This window comes from Palaemon carinicauda, chromosome 40, assembly GCF_036898095.1.
Source record: "Palaemon carinicauda isolate YSFRI2023 chromosome 40, ASM3689809v2, whole genome shotgun sequence".
Taxonomy (NCBI): domain Eukaryota; kingdom Metazoa; phylum Arthropoda; class Malacostraca; order Decapoda; family Palaemonidae; genus Palaemon; species Palaemon carinicauda.
Window position 1 is genome coordinate 64,036,392 of NC_090764.1, and position 26,210 is coordinate 64,062,601.

General features: G+C 43.4%; 1 protein-coding gene across 1 annotated transcript in view; it reads left to right on the plus strand.

The window, feature by feature from the left end:
- Positions 1-357: 357 nt before the first annotated feature.
- The window catches only part of sni (SDR family oxidoreductase sniffer), a 72,817-nt gene continuing 46,964 nt past the window's right edge, over positions 358-26,210 (plus strand). The window contains exons 1-2 of the mRNA XM_068363822.1: positions 358-604; positions 6,587-6,638. Coding sequence (XP_068219923.1) covers positions 473-604; positions 6,587-6,638 — 184 coding nt within the window. The 5' untranslated portion in view covers positions 358-472. The remainder of the gene's footprint in view (positions 605-6,586; positions 6,639-26,210) is intronic.

Consider the following 26,210-nt stretch of genomic DNA (forward strand, 5'->3'; position numbering starts at 1 on the left):
TGGGTATATTTAACTTTTATGTAGATTGCAATGTGTTTATTTTTTAGACGAATTACTGTCAACACACGTTAAAAACAATTATTTTGTAGGTAAGTTTAATGTTCTTGTTTTTACCACTCTCATATAATAAATAATATGTATTACATCATAGATATGCAAAAACAAGAACATTAAACCTATCTATAAGATAATTGTTTTTAACGTTTGTTGACTGTAATTCATCTCACAAACACATTGCAATCTATTTAAAAGTTAAATATACCTAGATCCTGTTATTTGAAAAAATGTATATGTTAAAACATAATTAGAATAATATCCCTGTTATTTATAATTGTATTTATTTTGAAAGGATAGTGGGCCATGACATGAGCCTGTCGAGTGATATGGGAGGTAAACAGAGGCTACATAACAACAAGTCAGAAGTCAAGTGGTCTTTAAATACCTTGTGATTGCCTTTTGTCGTGACTGTATCATGTTAGCCCGAAGTGTTTTAATCACAGGAAGTAATAGAGGACTCGGGTTAGAATTAGTTAAACAACTTTCAGCTCATGAGTTCCCTCCAGAAGTTATTATTGCCACTTGCAGAACACCAGATAAGGCAGAGGTAAGAACTTTGGTTTTGATTACCCGGCCAAGTGCCGGGTTAAATATACAATTCACAAATAGTGACAGTTTTGAGTAATTACTCTATTTTTAATTTATTATATATTTTGATTTTACGCCATCACAAACTTCTGTTAGGTTGACTATGTTGACGATGTCAGTTCCAAGTCGTTTAGTGGTGAAACCAAGCTAGTATTTTATAACTCCTCCCCCTTGTTCAACATATCATCCCATTTTTTGCTTTCCCCCATTTAAAGAACTTCCTAATTACTGTGCTAGAAGAGAGGAGCTGCAGGACTGCATAAATTTGGAGTAAATGAAGAGCATGCTCTTGTAAACAAATACTAAATGTATACTCTATGTTCGAAATGTAATTCCGTCCATAACTATAACTTTACTGAAATGGCTTTGAGGTTAGGTAAGGTGGTGGTCTTTTGTTTGTTTCCCCCTTAAAATGTGGTTTTTCAGTCATATTTTCAGGAATTTTAACATGTCTAAAATTTGTAAAAGATGTTTGCCTTAATTATTTGCATGTGAACAGTTCAAAGTATCTATAAATACACCAGGAATGTTTCTCAATTTCTTCATGAGGAATATATTGCCATAGTAAATATTTACCAACATTTTAATTACTGATCTGATATGCCCCAACCAACTACAAAGATTCCATACTAGAAGTTATGTTGTCGAGTGAAGGCATTTTCTTTGTTTTACAACATAGTAGTACAATATTATTTAGGATATTAGCACTGCTATAATAGATTAGATCTTCCTAAAGCTATAACTTGCCTATAACCCATACTTGGAAACTAATAGTAACTTGGCTTTCTTATTTTAATTAAAATTCTACTTTGTTATACATAATACAAACCTTGGACCTGCAATAGGAGTACAGCTTGAGCGAAGCTCTATCAGTGATTTAAACTTCAAATTAGGTTTTAGTAGTACGTAGCTGCTACCTGCCCACCCACCAATTAACTAGTCTTCATTTTGACTTTGGCTGTCAGAGAGTATGTACGTATTTCTCGGCATCATCATCTGGTTGTTTTAATCTTTTGCTTTTCTCTCGGTTTGAATACTTGGTCTTGCAATCGTGTTCGAGGGATATTATGATTGGATATACTGTACAGTGTTTTCTGATATCTGTAATTGTGTTAGGCCTACAGTTTTTTGCTAACAGCCTATACTTGTTCCTGTCGGGTGGCATGTCTATTGCTGTCTTATCCGTATTGTGTGTGGTTGACAACATTAACTATAAGGAAGGTTATCATTGGCCACCAAGTGTAAGGGGAGTGTTGTTGCCCTTCCCATTTGTGTCTGATGATCCCTGAGGGTACAAAGGACGTATCACCTGGCTGTTGTGTTGTCACTGGCCTGCACGATCTTGAAGAAGATGAACTTCAAGTTCTTTAATCTCTCTTCATTTTTGCCGAGTCTTGGCTGAAACTTTTGGGGGTTAAGGAGTAAAAGACATTATCGTAATCCAGGAAGTCTGATAGATAGCTTTTACTTTCACATAACTCCTACCTTTTTTCTTCCTGTGGGAGACAGTGCATTTGCCTTAACGCACTGCCGGACAGAATGAAGGGCGCTGCCCTCCATTTCCATTATTGGATTACCTATTTCGGTAGAGAGAAGTGGGGTGTGCTAGTGATGTAAGTATGCACAGCTACTGCCGTTTCTCCTTCATATGTTTTAGAGTCCTAGAGATAACAAAATCTTTTAATGTAACACTTGCCAAGGAAGAAATTAACAAAACACAGGATGACTTGATCGGTCGTTCTCTCTGGAGTCTGTCTGATTCCTCTGCATAGTTTTGTTGGAAGAACAGCTCTGTACCAAAACCCTTTCCTCCGGTAGACAATGTTTGTAGTTCTGTACAAGGGTTCACACCTCTGCTACCAGTGCCAATTCTCGTAAGTGACAAAGAACCAATGCTGTTGGTGAGGACACAGAGCCTTACTCTCTTCATTCTCCTGCCAGGAACATTTCCCGAATGCTTCTGTGACCTCTTCTTCATGCACATGAACTTCCAAACTATCACGCTCCTCTGACGATTCGCCAGAGGCTATTGACATCTTAGACCAGTCATTTTGCTTTCACACATGAGAAACACCTTCCCCACGTCTCTTAAGGATGAGTCTCTTTTTAAAGGTCGGAGGTTTGTAATACATATAGGACCAAATCAGACATTTTATAGACAACAGAATATACCAGTTCAAGGTGCTGGGCTTCGGTCTATCCACAGCACCATAAGGCTTCACCAGAGTGTTTACCCTAGTGTCATCTTGGACACACAGGATTGACATCCGTCTCCTCCGTTATCTGGACGACTGACTAATCCTAGCAGACTCGGTGTCAACCCTTCTTCAACACCGAGACAAACTTCTAAGACTTTGCCAGGATCTGGGGATCATGGTAAATCTCGAGAAGTCCTCTGTACTTCCTACTCAGAGACTGGTATACTTAGGCATAATTATAAACACCATTCTCCACAAAGCCTTCCCATCAGACGACAGGATAAGAAGGCCGAGAAAGGTCGCAAGACCTTTTCTCAAACGAGAAGAACTTCCAGCCCAATCGTGGCTACATCTCCTTGGTCACCTTTCATTGCTGGCCTGTTTAGTTCCCAATGGTCGCCTCAGGATGAGATCCCTTCAGTGGCAACTAGAGTCCCGGTGGAATCAAGCACATGACTCCTCGGACATCCAGATCCCCATGGGCCCTGCGGAACTGACGGACTTTCAGTGGTGGGTGACACACAAAAATCTACGAAAGGGAGTGGATCTTCTGGTCCTCCCCCTGGATTTGATGCTGTTTTCAGACGCTTCAAAAAAAAGGGTAGGGGACCCACGTGCTGCACCACACGACCTCAGGCCTCTGGTCAGAGTCAGAAAAGTACATCCACATAAATCTCCTAGAGATGAAGGCCATCTTTCTGGCTCTTCAACAGTTCCAACAGTTCCTGGCAAGCCACTCTGTGGTGGTGATGAGTGACAACACCACAGTAGTGACCTACAGTACATCAACGAACATGGAGGTACTTTTTCGCAGCAACTATCCCATCTAGCAGTAGAGATACTGAGATGAGCCGAAATCCACTCGATACCACTATCGGCACGCTTCATTCCGGGCAAAAGGAATGTGCTCGCCGACAACCTAAGCAGAGCATCTCAGATAGCAAGTACTGAGTGGTCTTTGGATCATCCATCTGTGACCAAGTTGTGGAATGATCTTCCTAATCGGGTGGTTGAATCAGTAGAACTTCAAAAGTTCAAAGTTGGAGCAAATGCTTTTTTGTTGACCAGGCAGACATAGTCTTTTTATAGTTTATTTATGACATATTTGTTTTTGATGTTGTTGATAGTTTATTATTTGACATGTCTGTTTTGACGTTGTTTCTTATTTTATAATGATTTATTGTTAATTTGTTCTCTTCATTTATTTATTTCCTTATTTCCTTTCCTCACTGGGCTATTTTTCCCTGTTGGAGCCCCTGGGCTTATAGCATCTTGCTTTTCCAACTAGGGTTGTAGCTTGGATAGTAATAATAATAATAATAATAATAGCCAACAAAGTCCTGACTTTGTGGGGTTCTCCGACTGTGGACCTCTTTACAATGGCCCTGAGCTTCAGGCTCCCGCTGTATTGTTCCCCAGTCCCAGACCCCAAGGCTCTCTTACAAGATGCTTTCCAACAATGGTGGGACAACATCGACGTTTACGCCTTTCCCCCGTTCTGTGTGATGAGGAGGATACTCAACAAGACCAGAACATCAGTCAGTCTTTCAATGACCCTCATAGGTCCACTATGGCATCACGCAGAATGGTTTCTGGACCTTCTGCAATTCCAAGAGAACTCCCTCCACAACACAGTCTACTCAACCAACCACATGCCAACATCTTCTACAAAGCTGTAGCTTTGCTACGACTTCATGCCTGGAGACTCCAGCATCTCCTCTCAGAGAGGATTTTCGCAACAAGTTGCAATCAAGATGTCTGGACACCTGCGAAAATCATCAGCAGCAGTCTACCAGGCAAAGTGGAAGGTCTTCTGTGGTTGGTGTCGTGGAAGGGGTATCTCTCCACTCGATGCCACTATTCCAGCAATAGCGGAGTTCCTCGTGTATTTGCGTGAAGAAATGTGCCTATCAGTCTCGGCAGTCAAAGGCTACCTCTCAGCCGTAAGCCTCGCCTTCAGACTGAAAGGAATGGACCTTTCTTCATAGCTAGAACTTTCTCTACTCATACGTAGTTATGAACTTACCTGCCCCCAGTCAGAAGTGAGACCTCCCCCATGGAACCGGGTTCGAGTGCTCAGGTCTCTTAAGAGACCTCCCTATGAACCATTACGCCAGGCAACATATCGCCACCTGACTTGAAAGACGGTGTTCCTGCTAGCTTTGACCTTGGCCAAGCAAGTCGGTGAACTTCATGGTCTCGCATACGACATCGCCCATTCAAGGTGATGGGGAGAGGTAACATTCAGCTTCGTCCCTGAGTTTATTGCTAAGACTCAGAATCTTTGAGTAGTGGATCCTCGATTCAACTCCTTCTGGCTTTCTAGTTTCCGTACTGTAATAGATGACCCAGACCATCTCTTACTATGCCCAGTAAGGAGTTTGAGGCTGTACCTCAAGAGAACAGCCGCAGCCTGTCCTCGTGTGTCTGCACTATTCGTCAGCACAGGAAGGACCAAGAGGAAGGTCACCAAGAACACCATCTCGGCCTGGATTCACAGGGTCATTGACCATGCACTGAATCCAGACCCTCCTCCGTCACATCGCCCCAGAGCACATGATGTCAGGGGCATAGCTACGTCCCTGGCCTTCAAAAGAAACTACTCAGTGATGCAGGTTCTTCAAGCTGGAGTGTGGAAACGTCAGAACACGTTCACATCCCGCTACCTGCAAGACGTAACCCACAGGAGACTCGATACGTTTTCTATTGGTCCTGTGGTGGCTGCACAACAGCTGGTTTTAAACCTCAAGCTCCTTATTGGACAAGTAGCAGAAGGTTGAGGGCTTTGTTACCCAGTTTTAGTCTGCATGAATGAAAAGGTATGATGGGCTCTTATTCTATTTTTCATCCTCCCCTCTCTTGGGGAAAGCAGCATCCTGGGTTCTCTGCATAGCTGACCTCATACCACTCCAGGTAAACCATGCTCCCTTATGTATCTAGTATTAAGATTAACACTGTTGCGTCCCCATACCCTGACGAGGTGGTATTGGGAAAGTCCTAGTGCACAGTTTTTCCATTTAAAGAACTCGGAATAACTTTACCAGGACGAGTCGCATTTCTACATATGTTCACACATAGGTTGCGTAGGCCGCAGACTTTGCGTAGCAAGGTTTTAGCGAGGTGCAAGGAATCCTTATTCCTTGAGTGCTAACACTCAGATAAGGAGCCCCCGGGTAAAGCCAAAAAGCCAGATTGGCTGGGATGTCTAACCTTCCCAATGGATGAGTCACCCCTATTGAATAGCGTGGTTTGTATTCCAGTTACGGAACAAATGACATATTCGTAGATAATTTGTATTTTTTCCTAACAATGCAAACCTTAGCTACAGTATTTAACCAAACTTGCCCGCCAGCCCTATCCCCCTTGAAGTCCTACCTCCAAGCAAAGTGAGCTCAATCGCAGGTGTGTGAGGGGGAGCGGTAGCAAGCTACCCTCCCTACCACCCGCTAACCAGCGGTGTGGGTAGTTACCCCTCGTTAAAAATTAATGGCTCGTCATTTCAGCTACGCCGAAAGTAATACCCCTAAGGTTTGTATAGTTAGGAAAAATAAAAATTATCTAAGAATTTGTCATGATTTTACTCTGGATTTCATTTCTCCCATATTCTTTTTCCTTTAGTCATATATGTAATTCTAATATGTTTTGAGTTCACACTGACATGAGAGTTTTATGCTTAGCCACAAGTGCTCTTTAATGGTTTTTGAATGTTACTCATTGAAATAATTTCATGCTTTTTATTACAGGAATTAAGGAAGATATCCACTGAACATCAAAATGTCCATATCACTCAGTTAGGTAAGTTGCATTACCCAGTGTATTATTTTATTTTCTCATAATTCTGATATGAAACTGCTTCATGTTTCCCAGTTGCATCATCTTAAAGAATAGACATCCTATTGCTTTTAATTTTTTGTATTTTGTACGTCGCAGAAAAATTTATGCCTATTATTTTGATGAATCATGCTTCTAAGTTACAGTTCTGGTATCTTTGAAGTGCAAAGAGCTTGATGCTCAACAAAAGAAAAGATTCCTTACCAAAATGGTATTCATTTGTACTACCACCCAAGGATGCTCCTGCTAGGGGCCCTTTGTTCCTATACAAATACAAACATTTAGTCCTTTAAATAGAATTACTGTATGTCTTCAGCAGAGGTAGAAGGGCTATTGAATTGTTATCATGGTAGGTATAGTACTTGGCAGGAGGTAGGTGGGGAGAGGCAACCACATCCATCACTTCACCGGCTTTGATTACATCCAATTAAACAGAATCTAAAAGAAATATTGTCTTACCTACTCCAGGACCAGTGTTTCAATGTGCAAAACATGGACTCTGTGTGTTGGGAGACTCACTGGTTCATGCTCTATTGAACCCATCACAGCACATCCAGTGCTGAAATTTGTCTGACAACTAATAACACATCATCACCAAGAACCAACACGAATACATACTGAAGACAATACTACCTGGGCGTTTATACGCTCCCAGCCACCATCTTCAGTTTCATCGCCTTATGGCCAACACATTTTTTTCCGAGCGGAGTTAGTTGTGACTATCTGCATATTCTGTTAATAATTTATGAAGTACTGATTTAGTTATTTACTATTCTTAGTGATTCTGTAGTGTTAACATTATAGGGAGGTTTATTTTACTGATTAAGTCTGCTTTTGGTGAATTAATTTGAATAATTTACACGAATGGTATCGCTATGGCTTTTTACACCATTCACTCCAGGCAATCATGAGAGTATGGAGGTGTTTAAAGCTTTGTATCTTCAATTTTTATGAACTTTTACCCCACTTTCATATGCTGTAGATTATTAGCTTTGTTAAACTCTGGATTTCTAGTGGTAGATTTAGTCTAATTCAGACTAGAATATTTATGGTTTCCGACATATGACACTATAACAGCTCTAAACTTCGTGACGTCTTAGGAGTGTTTAGAATAGAGTAATTTGTCACAGTTGCGTATGGTCTGTTCGACTAGCCTAAGTGTCTGACCCTTTTTCGGTAAAATTTAGGCTAGTGTAGCCTAGTGTTTTTGTGTGTATTTTTAGCTTAATATACAAATACTTTTCATCCATGAGCGATTCACAATGTTTATAGGTAGCCCTTTGAAAGAATGCTTTGACATAGCTACTTGGCTTTACCATGAAGCGTTTATTTTCCATGTTGAAGCCTTGTGACGTGCAAGAGGGTTCTTAAACTCGGGAATAATTTTCCTTCAGTTTGACTTAAAATTTCCCATACTTTTGCTATTGCTTATTGTTACTTCAACCTCCTCTATATTTTATCAACTATGTTCCATCTTGCTGTTCATCTCTCTTCCTCTTTTCACTTTCTATGCTTTTGGGAAGGGATACTATTTATGGGATTGGATTGATTTCTTCAAAACCAATTGTGGGAGCTGTGGTGATCTTGCCTATTACCCGATAATGTTTGGACCAAGAGTGTCAAGATTCCCATATTGGTAAGCGGAACTCTCTCTTGCAGAAAGTTCGCCCATGGATTTCTTGAGTGGGCTGTTTATTTTTAGGAGATAGGACTCTCTGTATTCTGTCTAGTTTGCTCATCAATATGATTAAAGTGGGGATGGTTGTACTGTATACTTGAAATGCTCTCAGTCCCATCAAATGGGTTTGGCGTACACTGAGCCACTACTCTAATCATGTTCACAGTTATAATTAGCAGGCGGCAGCAGGGTGTATCACACACTCTTACTATCTGGTTAGTATATGAACTAACTAACGGCTCCAGGGAGCGATATGATAAATGGGCACCACCCCATGTTTTGGTTCGTGCAAAAGAAACCCAACAATGAATGTGTATCCGAGGTAAAAGTTTTCCAATTTCATATCATTAATTTTTTTTCAAATGAGGAACAGGGTGAAATTATGAAAAGACAATGCAGTAAAAGAAAACTATAAAAGATTAATTAGTGTGTAAAGAAAATAAATAAACCAAGTATCCCTCCACCCATCAGTCCTGCCTCTGTGAACAAATGGAGGAGTTACATCCTCTAGCTATTATCACTATATTAGTTTTGAGATTAGAAGATTTAAAAGACATTTTGTGAGGGAACATACCCCAATTGTGTTATCACAATATACAGAAAAGAATATGCTTCATTTGATTCTTAAAAGAACACGTTTGTCTGCATCTCTAAGAAATGATACATCATGGTACATTATATCTTTTTTATACCAAGGAATTCCAGACTGGACGGCCCTTTTCAGTAAATATGTCACATAGCGAACATACGCAACAATTTTTTCCTGATGTCAAGACACGAATCAGGTGACCTTTCTGTCTGTTACACATGTACAATGGGAATCAAACAACATCCTCAAACATCTGCATTGCCACACATTCTCTTTTCACATAGTAAGAAGCAGAGATTACAAAGAATAATGACCTCATGCATCCCATACAGCATTGTCTATTGGCCTGAGAATATGCATAAAAAGGTCTACAGCAATCAGTTACTGTGGTAAGACTTCAGCTCTTGTTCCCTACTGAGTGTAGGGTGTTGTACAAATCTGGAGTACAAACATGAGACAATTATAAGGTTGGTGAGTGGAGCAATTATAAAACATTGTGAAAATCTTACAATGGTAAATTGATATTTATTATTTCTATAATACACCTAAGATCAGTATTACAATACCATTCTGTTGTGGTTTAAGGTAGGGAGTGGACATCTGGGAGACGGCTCTCACATGTCCTTGGTGGAGGAATTAATTCCATGAAAAACTAATGGAAGCTCTTTAATGTCAGAGAGTAAAAATTTTTCCTCCCCTAAACTTAAATTTTTCTTGTTTATTATTATTCCCTTCCTACTATGAAAAACAGATGTTTTTATGTACCCCTGGATGTAATGGCTAACCTCAGACTCTATTGATAACTTTTGCTAATTTTAAAAAGAAAAATTCTGTTGATGGCCTTGGCAGGGAAAAAGATCTCTCTGCCAATACTTCTGTGTCCAGTTATATCACACTGAAACCTTTTGTTCCCTCTACCCATGACCGCAAGTACCAAAAAATTTTTGGTGTTAAAATTTAGAATCGGAAGGTTCGATATTGTGTAGGTATTTTGCTCAATGTGAATTAATGTATGAGATATTATGTAAACTTTTAAATCCCTTTAGGAAAATGAAAAATATTACATTAAAAGTCTCAAAGACAAACATAATTTTTAAATATTTAACTTAGCCGGGGAATATATAATAGCTGCAACTCTGTTGCTCGACAGACATAAAACAGTAAAAACTAGCCAGCGATCGCTATGCAGGTTGGGGTGTGCCCATCAGCGCCAACTGTCGGCCAGATACCACTCTCGATGTAAACAAAGACTCAATTTCTTCTCTGTCGACGTGTCGACAAGACGTACTTTACTCGCTGTTGAACCTGGAGTTTTTTCACATCATATTTGATGAAGTACTTTAATTTGGTTTGAGCTTTCGCAGTACAGGTGTTTTTCTTCAAATAAATCCTTGAACTCTTTTTTGGATCGGATTCATTGTTGATGACTTAGATCGTTTTTTTGGAATTTTCCCTTGACTAATTCAAAATGGCTGACCTTTCACAAGTTCCCAAGTTCAGAAAATGTAATGCTAGGGACTGTCATAGGCGTCTTCCAAAGGCTTCTCTCGACCCTCACACTGTTTATTCCAATTGTCGGGGTAAAACCTGTCAATTGGAAGATCGGTGTGAGGAATGCGTGGGCCTTTCGGAATTCGATTTTATCGAATTTGAAATATATACACGCAGACTAGAGAGAGATAGGGTAAGGAGAAGTTCATCTAGGTCGGTAGATTTTTCCTCTCCACATGCCCCTGAACCTAATCCTTCCCCTGTAGTGGTTGTTCCTAACCCCCCTCCTAGCACTCAGGAACCGTCGATGCAAGACATGATGCATGCTATCCATGCCTTGGGGGAGAGAGTTGAGGCCCTAGCAAGTGACCGTAACCAACTCATGGCGGATGTAAAGGAACTAAAGTGCCAAAGTGCCACGGCGGAAAGTGTTAAAGTGCCTAGTGTTTCTCAGTGTTGTGAACCGTGTTGCGCTTGAGGGTTCGTCTGTTCGTGCCTGTTGTCCTCCTAGTCCGGGACCTCTTGCAAGCTCCCAAGCCCAGGGGAGAAGCAATGTCGTACGACTCATGGGTTCGAGAGGCCTTGATCAGCGAACAGATGTTCCCTCTATGGTATCAGGCGTATCTCCCCAAGATCGCCCCTACCAACGTAAGACGAGAGAGCCCATTTATACCTCGTCGTCCGAAGGTGTTTCTCGTAAGAAACCTTGGACCAAGGTCTCCAGACCTTTGAAACGTAAGTCGGTCCCTTCAGGACAAGTCCAACGTCCCGGTTGTAGCCACTGGGACAGTTCGGACCCGTTGCCGTCATCGGATGACTGCTCGCCGCCTAAGAGAGGCAAAGTTGTGCCGCCTCAGTCGCTCACCCCGTCTGTTGCCGCACCTGCTTCCGTAGACCCTAAATGGGTGTTACTGCAGGACATGCAGTCCAAGCTTGCGTCCTTGATGGAGGACTTCAATGCGGAGAAGGTTGCCGCTGAACCTTCCGGCCTACAACCATCCAAGCGGTCTGTTGTGCGTCCTGTTGACGTTGAGGTAGCTTTCTCGCGTCAACCAGTTGGGGTTGTACCTCTACTGATGCGACCCAGTGTGGGTTTCCAGCCGCACGTTGACGTTAGGCAACGCATGGAGGTGGTTGTTGACGTTCAGGACGTTCATCAACCATCACAGGTGACTTGATTTGACGCGGTGCGTCAACCTCCGCAACCCGGTATGGTGTTGACTGCACAACCCAGACGGTCTAAACAGTCTCGGGTGGACGCTGTGCGTCCTCGCGCTCCTATGGTTGTTGACAGTTCCCAGACTGTTCAGCAGTTCCATAACGCTGCGTCCGGCTCCGTCACGCATGCACCAGTGCGACCGGACTCGGCGAGTCAAACGTTGCCCACTCCTTTGCCGTTTTCTCATCAGTTATCGGATGAGGAACTGTCAGATGAGGACGTTGCTGAACCACAAGAGGATCAACCTTCAGAACTTGATGAGCCTAAGGCAGCTCAACCATCCTTGGACTTTAGAAAAGTCATGGCTGTGTTTAAGGAGTTGTTCCCTGACCACTTTGTTTCTGTGGCTCCTCGTTCGCCGCCGTCGGAGTTTGTATTAGGCGTTCCTGCTACTGTGCCTGCCTTTACTAAACTCGTTCTCTCGCTCATCCAAGAGAGCTTTGCGGCTGTTAGGCGATTGGTTAGAGACCAAGAAGAGTTTAGGGAAGACAGCATTTGCCTTTCCCCCATCTAAACTCTCGTCTAGATCGAGCGTCTGGTATGCCATGGGAGAAGTTCTCGGCTTGGGAGTTCCTGCCTCTGCCCAGGGCGACTTCTCAAGTCTTGTAGACTCTCCCCGCCGCCTTGCCATGAGACGCTCGAAGATTTGTTGGTCACCATCGGACCTGGACCACCTTCTTAAAGGTATATTTAGGGCGTTCAAAGTCTTTAACTTCCTAGACTGGTGTTTAGGAGCTCTGAGTAGGAAAATTTCTTCTGCTGATAAGGATGTTTCCTTACTCATTATGTCCTGCATGGACAAGGCCGTCCGTGATGGGTCCAACGAACTTGCCGCTTCATTCACGTCCGGAGTCCTGAAGAAACGAGAGTCTCTATGTTCTTTCCTGTCTGCTGGAGTGACGCCATGCCAAAGATCTGAGCTACTCTTTGCGCCCTTGTCCAAGTGCCTGTTTCCTGAAGTCTTGGTTAAGGAAATTGCCTTGTCTTTAGTACAGAAGGACACCCACGATCTAGTTGCGTCCTCGGCTCGCAAAGCTCCCCCTTTGCCTACATTGTCTGCTAGACCGAGGATAGACACTCCAGCGTCTCGGTTTATCCCGACCTTTCGTGGCAGAGCCTCCAGCAGGGGAGGTGCTCGTGCCGAAGGGAAGCGAGGGAAGAGGAAAGGATCCAAATCCTCTAAGGGCAGAGTCTGACTGCCCTCAACTTAAGACAGCAGTAGGAGCCAGACTCAAGAACTTCTGGCAAGCCTGGGAGAAGAGAGGCGCAGATCAACAATCTGTGAGGTTGCTCAGAGAGGGGTACAAAATCCCTTTTGTACGCAAACCCCCTCTAGCGTCGTCCCCCATCGATCTCTCTCCCAGGTACAGAGAGGAAGAAAAGAGACAAGCCCTGAAACTGGAAGTGTCTCTTTTGCTAGAGAAGGGAGCGGTGGTCAAAGTCTCGGACCTTCAAACACCGGGGTTTTACAACCGTCTCTTCCTAGTACCAAAGAAGACAGGAGGTTGGAGACCGGTGCTAGACGTCAGTGCTCTGAATGTCTTTGTCACAAAGACGAAGTTTTCCATGGAGACCACAAAGTCAGTCTTAGCAGCGGTCAGGAAGGAAGACTGGATGGTCTCTCTAGACCTAAGGGACGCCTACTTCCACATCCCCATTCACTCAGACTCCCAACCCCTTCTGAGATTCGTCTTCAAAGATGTGGTTTACCAGTTTCGGGCCCTGTGCTTTGGCCTAAGCACAGCTCCTCTCGTGTTTACGAGGCTGATGAGGAATGTGGCGAAATTCCTCCACTTATCGGACATCCGAGCCTCCCTTTATTTGGACGACTGGCTACTCAGAGCCTCTTCCAGTCGTCGCTGTCTGAAGGATCTCAATTGGACTCTAGATCTGATCAAGGAATTGGGACTCCTAGTCAATTTGGAAAAGTCGCAGCTGGTCCCATCCCAAACTATTCTGTATTTAGGGATGGAGATTCACAGTCAAGCTTTTCGGGCTTTTCCGTCGGCCCCCAGAATAGATCAAGCCCTGCTCTCCATCCAGAAGATGCTGAAGAAAGAACGCTGCTCAGTCAGGCTGTGGATGAGTCTGGTAGAGACGCTGTCATCCCTGGAGCAATTTGTATCACTAGGAAGACTACACCTCCGTCCTCTTCAATTCCATCTGGCTTTTCACTGGAAAAAGGACAAGACGCTAGAGGCGGTCTCGATCCCGATTTCCGAAAAGATAAAGTCTTGTCTGACTTGGTGGAAGGACAATATCAGCCTAAGAGAGGGTCTTCCCCTGGCAGTTCAGATACCCAACCACGTTCTCTTCTCGGACGCATCGGACTTGGGCTGGGGCGCGACGCTGGACGGTCGGGAATGCTCAGGTCTGTGGAACTCGAGTCAGAGGAGCATGCATATCAACTGCAAGGAGCTTTTGGCGGTTCATCTGGCCTTGAGAAGCTTCGAGTATCTCCTTCGAGGCAAAGTGGTGGAAGTAAACTCGGACAACACCACGGCCTTGGCGTACATCTCCAAACAGGGAGGTACCCACTCACTGACGTTGTACGAGATCGCAAGGGACCTGCTCATCTGGTCAAAAGATCGAGGCATCTCCCTAGTAACGCATCCAGGGCGACTTGAACGTCCTAGCAGATTGTCTCAGTCGGAAAGGTCAAGTAATTCCAACCAAATGGACCCTCCACAAGGATGTGTGCAAGAGACTTTGGGCCACTTGGGGTCAACCCACCATAGATCTCTTTGCAACCTCGCTGACCAAGAGGCTTCCAATCTATTGCTCTCCAGTCCCGGACCCAGCAGCAATACATATAGATGCCTTCCTCCTAGATTGGTCACATCTGGATCTTTACGCATTCCCACCATTCAAGATTGTCAACAAGGTACTGCAGAAGTTCGCCTCTCACGAAGGGACAAGGTTGACGTTAGTTGTTCCCCTCTGGCTCGCGAGAGAATGGTTCACCGAGGTACTTCGATGGTTAGTAGACGTTCCCAGAAGTCTTCCTCTAAGAGTAGACCTTCTACGTCAGCCTCACGTAAAGAAGGTACACCAAAGCCTCCACGCTCTTCGTCTGACTGCCTTCAGACTATCGAAAGACTCTCGAGAGCTAGAGACTTTTCGAAGTAGGCAGCCAGTGCGATTGCTAGAGCAAGGAGAGCGTTTACCATTAGAGTCTACCAATCGAAGTGGGAAGTCTTCCGAGACTGGTGCAAGTCAGTTTCCGTATCCTCGACCAGTACCTCTGTAGCCCAAATAGCTGATTTTCTCTTATACCTGAGAAAAGGACGATCCCTTTCAGCTCCCACTATCAAGGGCTACAGAAGCATGTTGGCATCGGTCTTCCGGCATAGAGGCTTAAATCGTTCTAACAATAAAGATCTGCAAGACCTCCTCAAGTCTTTCGAGACCACTAAGGAGCGTCGTTTGGCTACTCCTGGGTGGAATTTAGACGTGGTCCTAAGATTCCTCATGTCAGACAGGTTTGAGCCTTTACAGTCAGCCTCCCTGAAAGATCTCACTCTTAAGACTCTTTTCCTGGTATGCTTAGCCTCGGCTAAAAGAGTCAGTGAGATTCATGCCTTCAGCAAGAACATCGGATTTTCGTCAGAAAAAGCTACTTGTTCTCTGCAGCTTGGTTTTCTAGCCAAAAATGAGCTACCTTCTCGTCCTTGGCCTAAATCTTTCGATATTCCCAGCTTATCGGAGATCGTAGGCAATGAACTAGAAAGAGTCTTATGCCCTGTTAGAGCTCTTAAGTTCCACTTAGCTCGTACTAAACCTTTACGAGGCCAATCTGAAGCTTTATGGTGTTCGGTTAAGAAACCATCCTTGCCTATGTCAAAGAATGCTTTGTCATACTTTATCAGATTGTTAATACGAGGAGCTCATTCACACCTGAGTGAGGAAGACCGATCTTTGCTTAAAGTTAAGACGCACGAGGTTAGAGCTGTAGCAACTTCCGTGGCCTTTAAGCAAAATAGATCTCTGCAAAGTATAATGGACGCAACCTATTGGAGAAGCAAGTCAGTGTTCGCGTCATTTTACTTGAAAGATGTCCAGTCTCTTTACGAGAACTGCTACACACTGGGACCATTCGTAGCAGCGAGTGCAGTAGTGGGTGAGGGCTCAACCACTACAATTCCCTAATTCCATATCCTTTTAATCTGTCTCTTGAAATGTTTTAATGTTGTTTTTATGGGTTGTCCGGAAGGCTAAGAAGCCTTTCGCATCCTGGTTGATTTGGCGGGTGGTCAAAGTCATTTGAGAGCGCCCAGATTAGGGGTTTGATGAGGTCCTGTTGTATGGGTTGCAGCCCTTGATACTTCAGCTCCTGGGGGTCTGTCAGCATCCTAAGAGGATCGCGGGGCTCCGTAAGGAAGACGTACTTACAAGGCAGAGTAATCGTCTAAGTCGACTTCCTTACCAGGTACCTATTTATTTTGGTTTTGTTATATTGATAACTGTCAAAATGAAATAAAAAACTCTTAGCTTATATGATGTAAACATATTTAACTGGTCTCTACCCACCACCCTGGGTGTGAATCAGCTATTATATATTCACCGCCTAAGTTAAATTTTTAAAAATGATATTTTAATTATAAAATAAATTTTTGAATATACTTACCCGGTGAATATATAAATTAAACGACCCTCCCTTCCTCCCCAATAGAGACGCAGTGGGATGAGAAGAAATTAAGTCTTTGTTTACATCGAGAGAGTGGTATCTGGCCGACAGTTGGCGCTGGTGGGAACACCCGCAACCTGTATAGCGATCGCTGGCGAGTTTTTACTGTTTTTTGTCTGTCGAGCAACAGAGTTGCAGCTATTATATATTCACCGGGTAAGTATATTCAAAAATTTATTTTATAATTAAAATATCATTTTGCAATCCATGTTACTTTTGATGGCCAGCTCTTCCAAGGCTAAATTCATAAAAGTTAAAAATAAGAAAGTCCCAGGCCTGTCTAGTCATGTAAAGCTTTACAACTGCCAAAATATTATAACCCCAGAATTTCTCAAGGGTCATAGCCAAACCATTCTGGCATGTCGCTTCTTACAAGGAAGGGCATAATGTGGCTAAGGGCTATGAGTGACTGGGAAGAAAAGGTGGCACTATTCCTCAAGGGAATTTGAAAAGATATGGTCATGGTTCACAAGTTAAAGCTGGTAATGAAACACAGTTAATGCTGATAACTAATTTTGTATCTTCCCCATCCTATGTTATTAAAAAAGTATCTCCACACCAGACTTTTAATTAAGCTAAAGGAATAATTTATTGCAGACAGCTGTATGAGTTCTCAGATGAGGATATATTGAAGAGTTATTCTCCCAATATTTCTGAAGTTAAAAAGCTGAAAGGAGCCAATAAAGCAATCATTATTGTATTTACCCCGTTTCTGACAGACTATATAAAGATTTGACATTTAAATAATTTTGTTAAAAAACTGCATCTTTTGCTTGTCCAGTTATAAATTTTATGATTTTGGGCACATTAATATCATATTCACAAATAGCCGAAGATTTTTCACCTGCTCTTAAATTCCATAATTTCACTGCATATTGTTTAGAAAATAATTTCTGTTTTCAATGTGAAGGAGCTCAATCTCCAAGGTCATGCCAATGGCCTAAAAATAGACTGGAACAAGCTGTCATTGAAAGTGCAAATAACAAACACAATCTTTGATGCAGCCTGAAAAGAAACTTTTGGGTATTAATAATGCAGAAAGATCAACTTGCTTAGGCTTTTTTTCAAATCCACATGATTCCACTTCCAACTCCAAAACTGTCTATATTTGAGGAGGTCCTATCAATGGAGTAAGTACCAATCCACCTCCAGTGCATTAAGTCACTCTAAACCATTCCAGTACTGTACTTCTGTCGTTACTTCTAAATATTTAACTGAAGACATATACTAATTGTTTATATGAAAATGCTGAAATCACTGGAACTCAGATAATCACTGATATAAGCAAAAAGCTTAACCTCAGATTCCTGTACAGATTATGGTAGCCCAATATATGAATCCAGATCTCGAGTTACTTTGATTATCTTTAGATCGTATACACACTCAATGTCTGAAACTTTGTAGTGAAGTCTTACGTTTTGTGGTACCGGGTAGCCACGCTTGTCCTTACAACAATATCTTGTAACAATGCAAAGTGTATTAAAGATCCTATTTACCAATTCTTCAACAAAGAAGCTCTTCAATTAAAATAATTTATTTATAGGTGATAGGAGGATAGATGTGAGAGAGGCAAGAGAGCGTGCTAGGAATAGGAATGAATGGCGAGCGATTGTGACGCAGTTCCGGTAGGCCCTGCTGCTTCCTCCGGTGACTTAGATGACCGTGGAGGTAGCAGCAGTAGGGGATTCAGCATTATGAAGCTTCATCTGTGGTGGATAATGTGGGAGGTTGGGCTGTGGCACCCTAGCAGTACCAGCTGAACTCGGTTGAGTCCCTGGTTAGGCTGAAGGAATGTAGATAGTAGAGGTCCCCTTTTTTGTTTTGTTTCATTTGTTGATGTCGGCTACCCCCCAAAATTGGGGGAAGTGCCTTTGGTATATGTACGTATGTATATACACTCATGAACTACCATTCCTCATAAGAGCAAATAGGCTACAGCAATCTACAAACATCAGGATGAACCTTATTCAGCCATCTGTGCTATTTTTCCCTGTTGGGCCCCCTGGGCATATAGCATCCTGCTTTTCCAGCTAGGGTTGTAGCTTAGCAAGTAATAATAATAATAATAATAATGATGATATATATTTTCAGCAAAGCTGGAAGAGTAGCCTTAAGACTTTTAGCTGGGTATAATTACCCACCGTAGTTAGGGGTGGGTAGAGAGTAGTACCAGCTACCTCGCTTACACACACACACACACACACACACACTTGTGTTCTTTCGTCACTTTTGCTTTTGGCTCGGTTCAGAATAGACAATATCTCTCTCTACCGCTAAAACCTTTGACAGGCTATTTGACTAATTCCTTTTTTCTTTGCATGTGTGATTGTTGCTGTTGTGGATCGACATGTGGACTTGTCCAGGACCTGAAGGACGCAAATGTGGCACCTTCATGTCTGCGGTCGAGACCGATCCTCACTCCTTGGGCCTTGCCTGCAGAGGACACTTGTTGGCAGGACTCACCTTATACAGTGTGTCGGGAGTGACCATCCTCCCAGTGGGAGAGATTTTGTTATCTGCGCAAGAAGTCCAAGAGGGATTTTTCACCTTCGAGGTCATCCTCAAAGGCAAAAAAACCTCGACAGCCTTCTTAGTCTTCTTGATCTCGTCTTCTAAATTTCTTCATGTAACTTCTGTTCGCTCGGTCTCCTCTGGGGAATGATTGAGTAGAAGCGGTGATAGTTTGATCCCTGAACAACCCTTAGGTTTAGGGGTTGCTGCCGCTTCCCCCAGCAAAGCAGCGCCCCCCTCTGCCCAAGCTGAGTCTCTCCATTGACGACGTCCGTCTGCTTTTTGCCTTCCTTAGGAATCGCGGATCCCCCTTCCAAGTAAGGCTGCCTGGAGTTGATCCAGTTAGGGCCACAGAGGAAGCGGACCTTGGCTCTCTCAAAGGTTGACCTCGATCTTCCTCCTGGAAACTCTGAGCAGATTATTTAGTGTCCCGATCTGGTTATCTCCTCGCCCACTCTGTCACCATTTGCACATGCAGCTTCGGCACGTATGCAAGGACGGGTTTGGACTAGCACTCCTTGGAGCTTGACCTCGGTCTTGCGCATCAGCTCGCGGACAACAATGCTTTCCCTCAACCTGAGTACCCTCAGCTTGCAGAGGGTTTGCGAAGTCCAAAGAATCGAGCTACCCCTCTCAAGGGGTAACACTTTCTCATTTGCGAGTTAGATCTTCCTGAGTGGTCTCCTCCATGTGGCGCAACTAAAAAGATTACTCTTCCATACCTCTTTCTAGCTCGTAGGAGCGAGACGACGAGGTAGCGCGTATGTAGGACTCTCGGCTTCTGGCCTGAAGCCCATCATTACAGATATGGGGAGGATGATTCCATATTTTTTTTATCTCGGTTCTGACAGCTGGATTTAGCTTTCACCTGCGCCTGCGGTTTGGTGCTATCCTTCGGGTAGGGTATGGAGGGGACCATCTAGAAAGTATACTCTTGCTGTGCCGATAGTGGAGGATTTAAATTTCCTTTCCAACATATGACGTATTCTTGATATTTTCAAGTAGATAAACCAACCAAATAAACATTGAAAAATAAAACCCCACCCTTGACTATGGACCCTTGGAAAAATAATGCCCCATCTCTTGGATATGGTGACTCTCCCCTAGCATCATTGATGTCCTATGACAATTCTTTTAAAGAAAATTCTGTTGACGACTTCGGAACTTAAAAGGACTATTCTTTCAATACTCGAAAATCAAGTAATTTGGGCAACACAGGAAAACCGAAAATCTATTAGACACATTATGATGTTCTATATAAAGCATTTGAATGTTACGTCTTGATCAGAGATAAGAATGAGACTTGAAGATGGCAAATAAGATGCTTGGATATCCTTCAACACTCACGATGAAGCATTTCATGTGATATGTAATACTATGAATATTAAAATTAACAATGTGAATGTAAAGGGTGCTTTGTGTGGTGGGGTACCTAAATATCTTGATGTTTACAAACCTGAAGATTTGATAAAGATATAGAGGTGGTTGTGCACTCTCAGAGAAAACCAAAGCCACCAATGTGGCTTGTTGCTCAATCAATAGGGGTTACAGGAAATTACTTTAGGATCTGTAATTTTCTTTACAAGAAAGTAGGAACAATCGCACCCGAGATATATCTCGATATGGAAAGAATAGTTCTCGCATACATGTCAAATCATACACAGAATCCACTATAATATCCAATTTAAAGACAAATAGCAAAGATATAATATTGGATATCAAACCCTATCTAAACTTTAGTTATAGAAGGGGAGTAGTTTTTAATAAAGACTTGTATGAATTTACAGAAGACAAGATACTGGCCGTGTGTCCATTACCAGTGTGGAAGGCGCATAAGGTTCCTGGGACATCAGTGATTATCCTTACTTTCCAGGATGATGATATACCTTTCCACATTGGGATTGAAAATGTAAGGATTAAAGTTTGACCTTTCAAACAAAAGACACTGCAATGTTTCAAATTTGGAGACCCTTCCAAAGTCTGCAGAAATGAAAAAATGTGTAGCACTTGTTCCGAACATTACAATGGAGAGAGTACACTTGAGGGCAGGCATTTAAACTGTAATTTGAATCATAATTTTACTGACAGGAGTTGCCAGCAATATAAGTTTGAAGGGGCTGCCCTCAATAAATCCAGTATTAAACATATAAGTGTGGGGCATGTTAAGAGACTCTTGAATAAATCAACAAGCTATGTCAAAGCACTGAAATCAGGAGGAAAAATGCAGCAGGAGATATCAAGCCCACCTATTACTGCCAGTAGTTCACAAACAAGAAATACTCCATATTTTGGTAACATGCTGCATGATGGGGCAAGAATACAGTATTGCCTCCTAAGGCTTTGCCCACCTCTTAAACCTTTGCCCCTATTCCAAAGGAAAATATTAACCTCTCGCAGGCTCTTTCTTTGCCTGATTTGATGGAGGTTTCACTTGAAACTGAGTTATCAGGTCACCTGTAATGGGGAAGATGCCAAAACCTGATAAATCACCGCCTCTTATCAGAAAGAGAGAGAGTCTCTCTCTCTCTCTCTCTCTCTCTCTCTCTCTCTCTCTCTCTCTCTCTCTCTCTCTCTCTCTCTCTCTCTCTCTCCATTAAGAACACCAAAATTATGACATCAAATAGATATGATGTTTTGTCAGTTGATATTTTAGATCAACAAGAAAACAACTTAGATAAAATTTCAGGTTGAGGTACACCATTCCCCTCAACAAATAGGTCAAAAGAAAGTGGAAAAGGCAAATATAAAACCTAATTTATTAAGACCTTCTTTTAAGAAGGCTACAGGAAACAATGTTAAACTAAAAACTGCCAATGGGAAGCCCTCATCCAAGATGTTTTCCAGAAAATAATCCATAGTTTTTTTTCTTCCCTTTTGCAATGGAATTGTCAGGGTATAAGGGCCAAATATAAACTTAAGCTCATAATTCATGAGCATTCCCCCATAATTGTATGTCTACAGGAAAGCAAGATAGAGGATAATACTCCATGTCATTGTAAATATATTACCTGTAGGACACCATATATGATCAAGTAGGGAGCCATGGCGGAAGTCTTTTACTGTCATACCTTTCTCCTTGAAAGAATCTGCTTGCGAAATTTTCAAGCTGCGAAACGAGATGCGAATATTTTTTATGACTCACTTTGTGAAAAGTGTTTCATTTTAAGAAAAGAGATTTGCCAGCCAGGCCGAGAATAAAAGTCGCCCAATAAAACGTTGGTGGAGAAAATGAGTTCAGACAATAGAAAATGTAGCTGTAGTCTAACAGGGGTAACTATAATAGTACAGTACATATGGTACTGTATATTTTGTATATGTACAGTACAGTATTTTACTATATGTAGTGCATTATTTTCCATTTATTATTACATTATGTTGTAATAACAACTTAATTTGCAGGTATTAATATTTAGTTTAGGTATATTGAATGGTTCAAAGGTATTTGACTGTGCAGTATTTCATTGTGGATATACTGTAGCTTTTTTATAAGACTTAATGTGGTGTTTTGTAGGGTTAGGAACAAATTAGACAATTTCCATGTGAAATGTGACTCACAACATAAAAAAATCACTTTACAAAAGCCATTCCATAGCAAATTAATTTTGTGTTGTTAGGCATTACTGTATATGTTCGTCGAGATGTTCCCCAAATATCTTTGTCTATTTGTACACCTCTTTAGGCAGTAGTTGTTCAGATTGATATAGGGAGAAGATATACCATATGCTCTATGTACTTGCCTCCAAATTATAACATTTTGTATGGTAATTTTGTAGAGGTGATTCAACAACTCCCTCAACATTTTCTTTTACTTGGAGATTTGAATGGTAGACATACATTATTTGGCGATGTTTTAGCAAAGGCGAGGGGCAATATTATATTATCAATTGTGGAAAAGGAAGATGTGGGACTCCTTAATACAGGAGAGCCCACACACTTACATGTTCAGATAGGTACCTTGTCATGTATTGACCTTTCAATTGCAAGCTCCAACTGCCATTCTCAATTTTGAATGGAGAACGTTAGATTATTGACATACTAGTGATCATGCTCCAATTATTAAGTACAAACAATAATCCTCCCTTACAGAGATTCCCATGATGGAACCTTGACTAGGTAGATGGGAATAGATTTTGGAAGCTAAGTAGAATTGAAGTGAATGCAGAACAGTTTGAAAGTGTAGATGATGCCATATGGTAGTAGGTTGGCCAGGGCACCAGCCGTCCGTTGAGATACTACCACTAGAGAGTTATTGGATCCTTTGACTAGCCAGACAGTAATGCATTGGATCCCTCTCTCTGGTTACAGATTATTTTTCAACATTAATCTTACCCGATGATCATGTAGCTGTCAACTCCGTTGCCCGACAGAAATCTACGGTCGGGATACGCCAGCGATCGCTATCCAGGTGGGGGTGTACACAACAGCGCCATCTGTGAGTAGGTACTCAAGTACTTCTTGTCAACAAGAACTCAATTTTTCCTCTGTCGTGCCGCCGGCAAGACCTACTTGGATACGCTGTTGATTCTGGAGTTATTGTTCACGATTTGGTGATGTATTTGCTCTAGAGTTTAGCCTTCGCTATTCAGGAAGCCTTATCATTAGCTTAGCAAGCTTTTGGAATTAATTTGGATTAATTGTTAACGAACTTTGCTAGATTTTGGAATCCCCCCTTGACTACTTCTAAATTCAAGATGTCTGACCAGTCTCAAGTACCTAAGTACAGGCAGTGTAGCGTTAGGACTTGTGCTAGGCGTCTTCCGAAGGCCTCTATAGATCCTCACACCGTATGTTCCAATTGTAGGGGTAATCCTGTCAATTGGAAGATCGATGTGGGGAATGTGCTGGGCTTTCGGAATTCGATTTTAACGAATTCCTTAGATATGCGCGTAGGTTAGAGAAGGAGAGAAATAGGAGGAGTTCTTCTCGCTCTGTGGATTTTTCCTCTCCCCATGCCCCTCAACCTTTTCCTTCCCCTGTGGTGGTGACTCCCGAACCTGCTACGAGTGCTCAGCCTTCAATGGCGGATATGTTGCGTGCCATTCAGGCTCTCGGTGACAAAGTGGAGTCATTGGCTAATGACCGTAATCAGCTCTTGGCAGATGTCAGAGAGCTGAAAGCGAAGAGTGCAGTGGGAAGTGTTAGTGCTAGTGATGTGCAAAGTGTCAGTGTCAGTGTTGCGCATGAGGGTACATCTGTGCGTGCCAGTCGTCCTCCCAGTCCGGGACCTCTTGCAAGCTCCCAAGCCCAGGGGAGAAGCAATGTCGAAGGACCAAAGGGTTCGGCAGGCCTTGATCGGCGCACGGATGTATCCTCAGTGGTTGCGGACGTATCTGTTAAGGATCGTCCCATCCACATACAGACGAATGAGCCCTTACATTCCTCGTCTGTGGAAGAAGTTTCCAGGAGGAAACGGTGGACCAAGGTCTCACGACCGCTCAAACGTAAGGTCCCTTCCGAGCGAGTCCAACGGCCCAGGTGTAGCCACTGGGTCAGTTCGGACTCGCCGCAGTCATCTGATGACTGCACACCTCCCAAGAGAGGTAGAGTGGTCCCTCAACAGGCTACTGCTCCGTCTGTTGTTGCTCCAACCACAGTAGACCCTAAGTGGTCCATGCTGCAGACTATGCAGTCTCAGCTTGCGGCATTCATGCAGGAGTATCATGCTGAGAAGGTTAACACTGCTCCTGTTAACCTACAACCCGCCGAGGTTGTGCGCTCAGCAGATACTGCGGCTGCCTGCTCCCACACTCCACCTGTGAGAGCTCCACCACCGATGCGCAGTCCACCCTGCCAGACGCATGTTCTTGCTGCACCATCTGCTAACATGCGTGAGCTACCGCATCAGCAGTGGGAAGGTTCTGTAGAGCTGCCGGGTTCCAGCACTATGCGGCATTCTCCGCAGCCCATGCAGCATGCTCTGCATACCTTACAGCATGCTCCGCATACCATGCAGCATGCGCCGCATACCTTACAGCATGCTCCGCATACCATACCGCATGCTCCTCAACCCACCGCAGCCCCTCCCACACACCAGCCCTCTGCTTTTGTTGTTGCCAGCTCGCAGACCGACCAGCAGCGGCATGATGTTGGATCCGCAGGTACGCATGCACCCGTACTGCCGGATTCAGCCGTTCAGCTTTCTGCTCTACCTTTGCCACTTACAACTCAGCTTTCGGATGATGGTGTATCGGATGACGAAGCTGCACATCTGGATGAACCTCACTCTGATTTTGAAGGGCCCAAGTCTACGCCTCCCTCCTTAGACTTTCGTAAAGTCCTTGCCTTGTTCAGGGACTTGTATCCTGAGCAGTTTGTGTCTGCAACCCCTCGTTCTCCTCCCTCCGAATTTGCTCTGGGCATGCAGTCTGCTGCGCCTGCCTTCACCAAGCTTGTTCTCGCCAGATCATCTAAGAGAGCTTTGAGGGTTATGGGAGAGTGGTTGCATTCCAAGAAGCAACTAGGAAAGACTTCTTTCGTCTTTCCGCCTACCAAGCTTGCTTCTAAGTCGAGCGTCTGGTATGCCACGGGAGAGGAACCCGGCTTGGGAGTTCCTGCCTCTGCCCAGGGCGACTTCTCAAGTCTGGTTGACTCTCCCCGCAGGTTGGCTATGAGACGTTCGAAGATCTGCTGGTCCTTTTCTGATTTGGATCATCTGTTGAAGGGAGTCTTTCGTGCTTTCGAGATATTCAACTTCCTCGATTGGTGCTTGGGAGCCTTAAGCAGGAAGACTTCCCCTTCAGATAAGGACTCGGCCATGCTGATCATGTCTAGCATGGACAAAGCAATTCGGGATGGGTCTAGTGAACTTGCGGCTTCGTATGTGTCAGGAGTCCTTAAGAAGAGAGAACATCTTTGCTCCTTCTTATCGGCTGGTATCACTCCTTGCCAGAAGTCAGAGTTGTTGTTTGCTCCTCTCTCCAAGTGTCTGTTTCCGGAGGAGCTGATTAAGGGGATGGCTGCCTCGCTTATCCAGAAGGATACTCATGATCTTATGGCATCTTCTGCACGTAAGGCTAAAACCTTACCTTCCGTGCCTAGACCCTTCCGCCCTGCAGCAGTTGACACACCTGCATCTAGGTTCATCCCGCCCTTTCATGGCAGAGCCTCCAGCAGAGGAGGTACCCGTGCAGACAGTCACCGTGGCAAGTCCAAGAAGGGTTCCAAGTCCGCAAAAGGCAAGTTCTGACTGCCTTCCTCTCCAGACAGCAGTAGGAGCCAGACTCAAGACCTTCTGGCAAGCTTGGGAGAGCAGAGGTGCAGACGCTCAGTCTGTGAAGTGGCTAAGGGAGGGATACAGAATTCCGTTCTACCGCAGTCCCCCTCTAGCTACGTCTCCCATCAACCTCTCTCCCAACTACAAG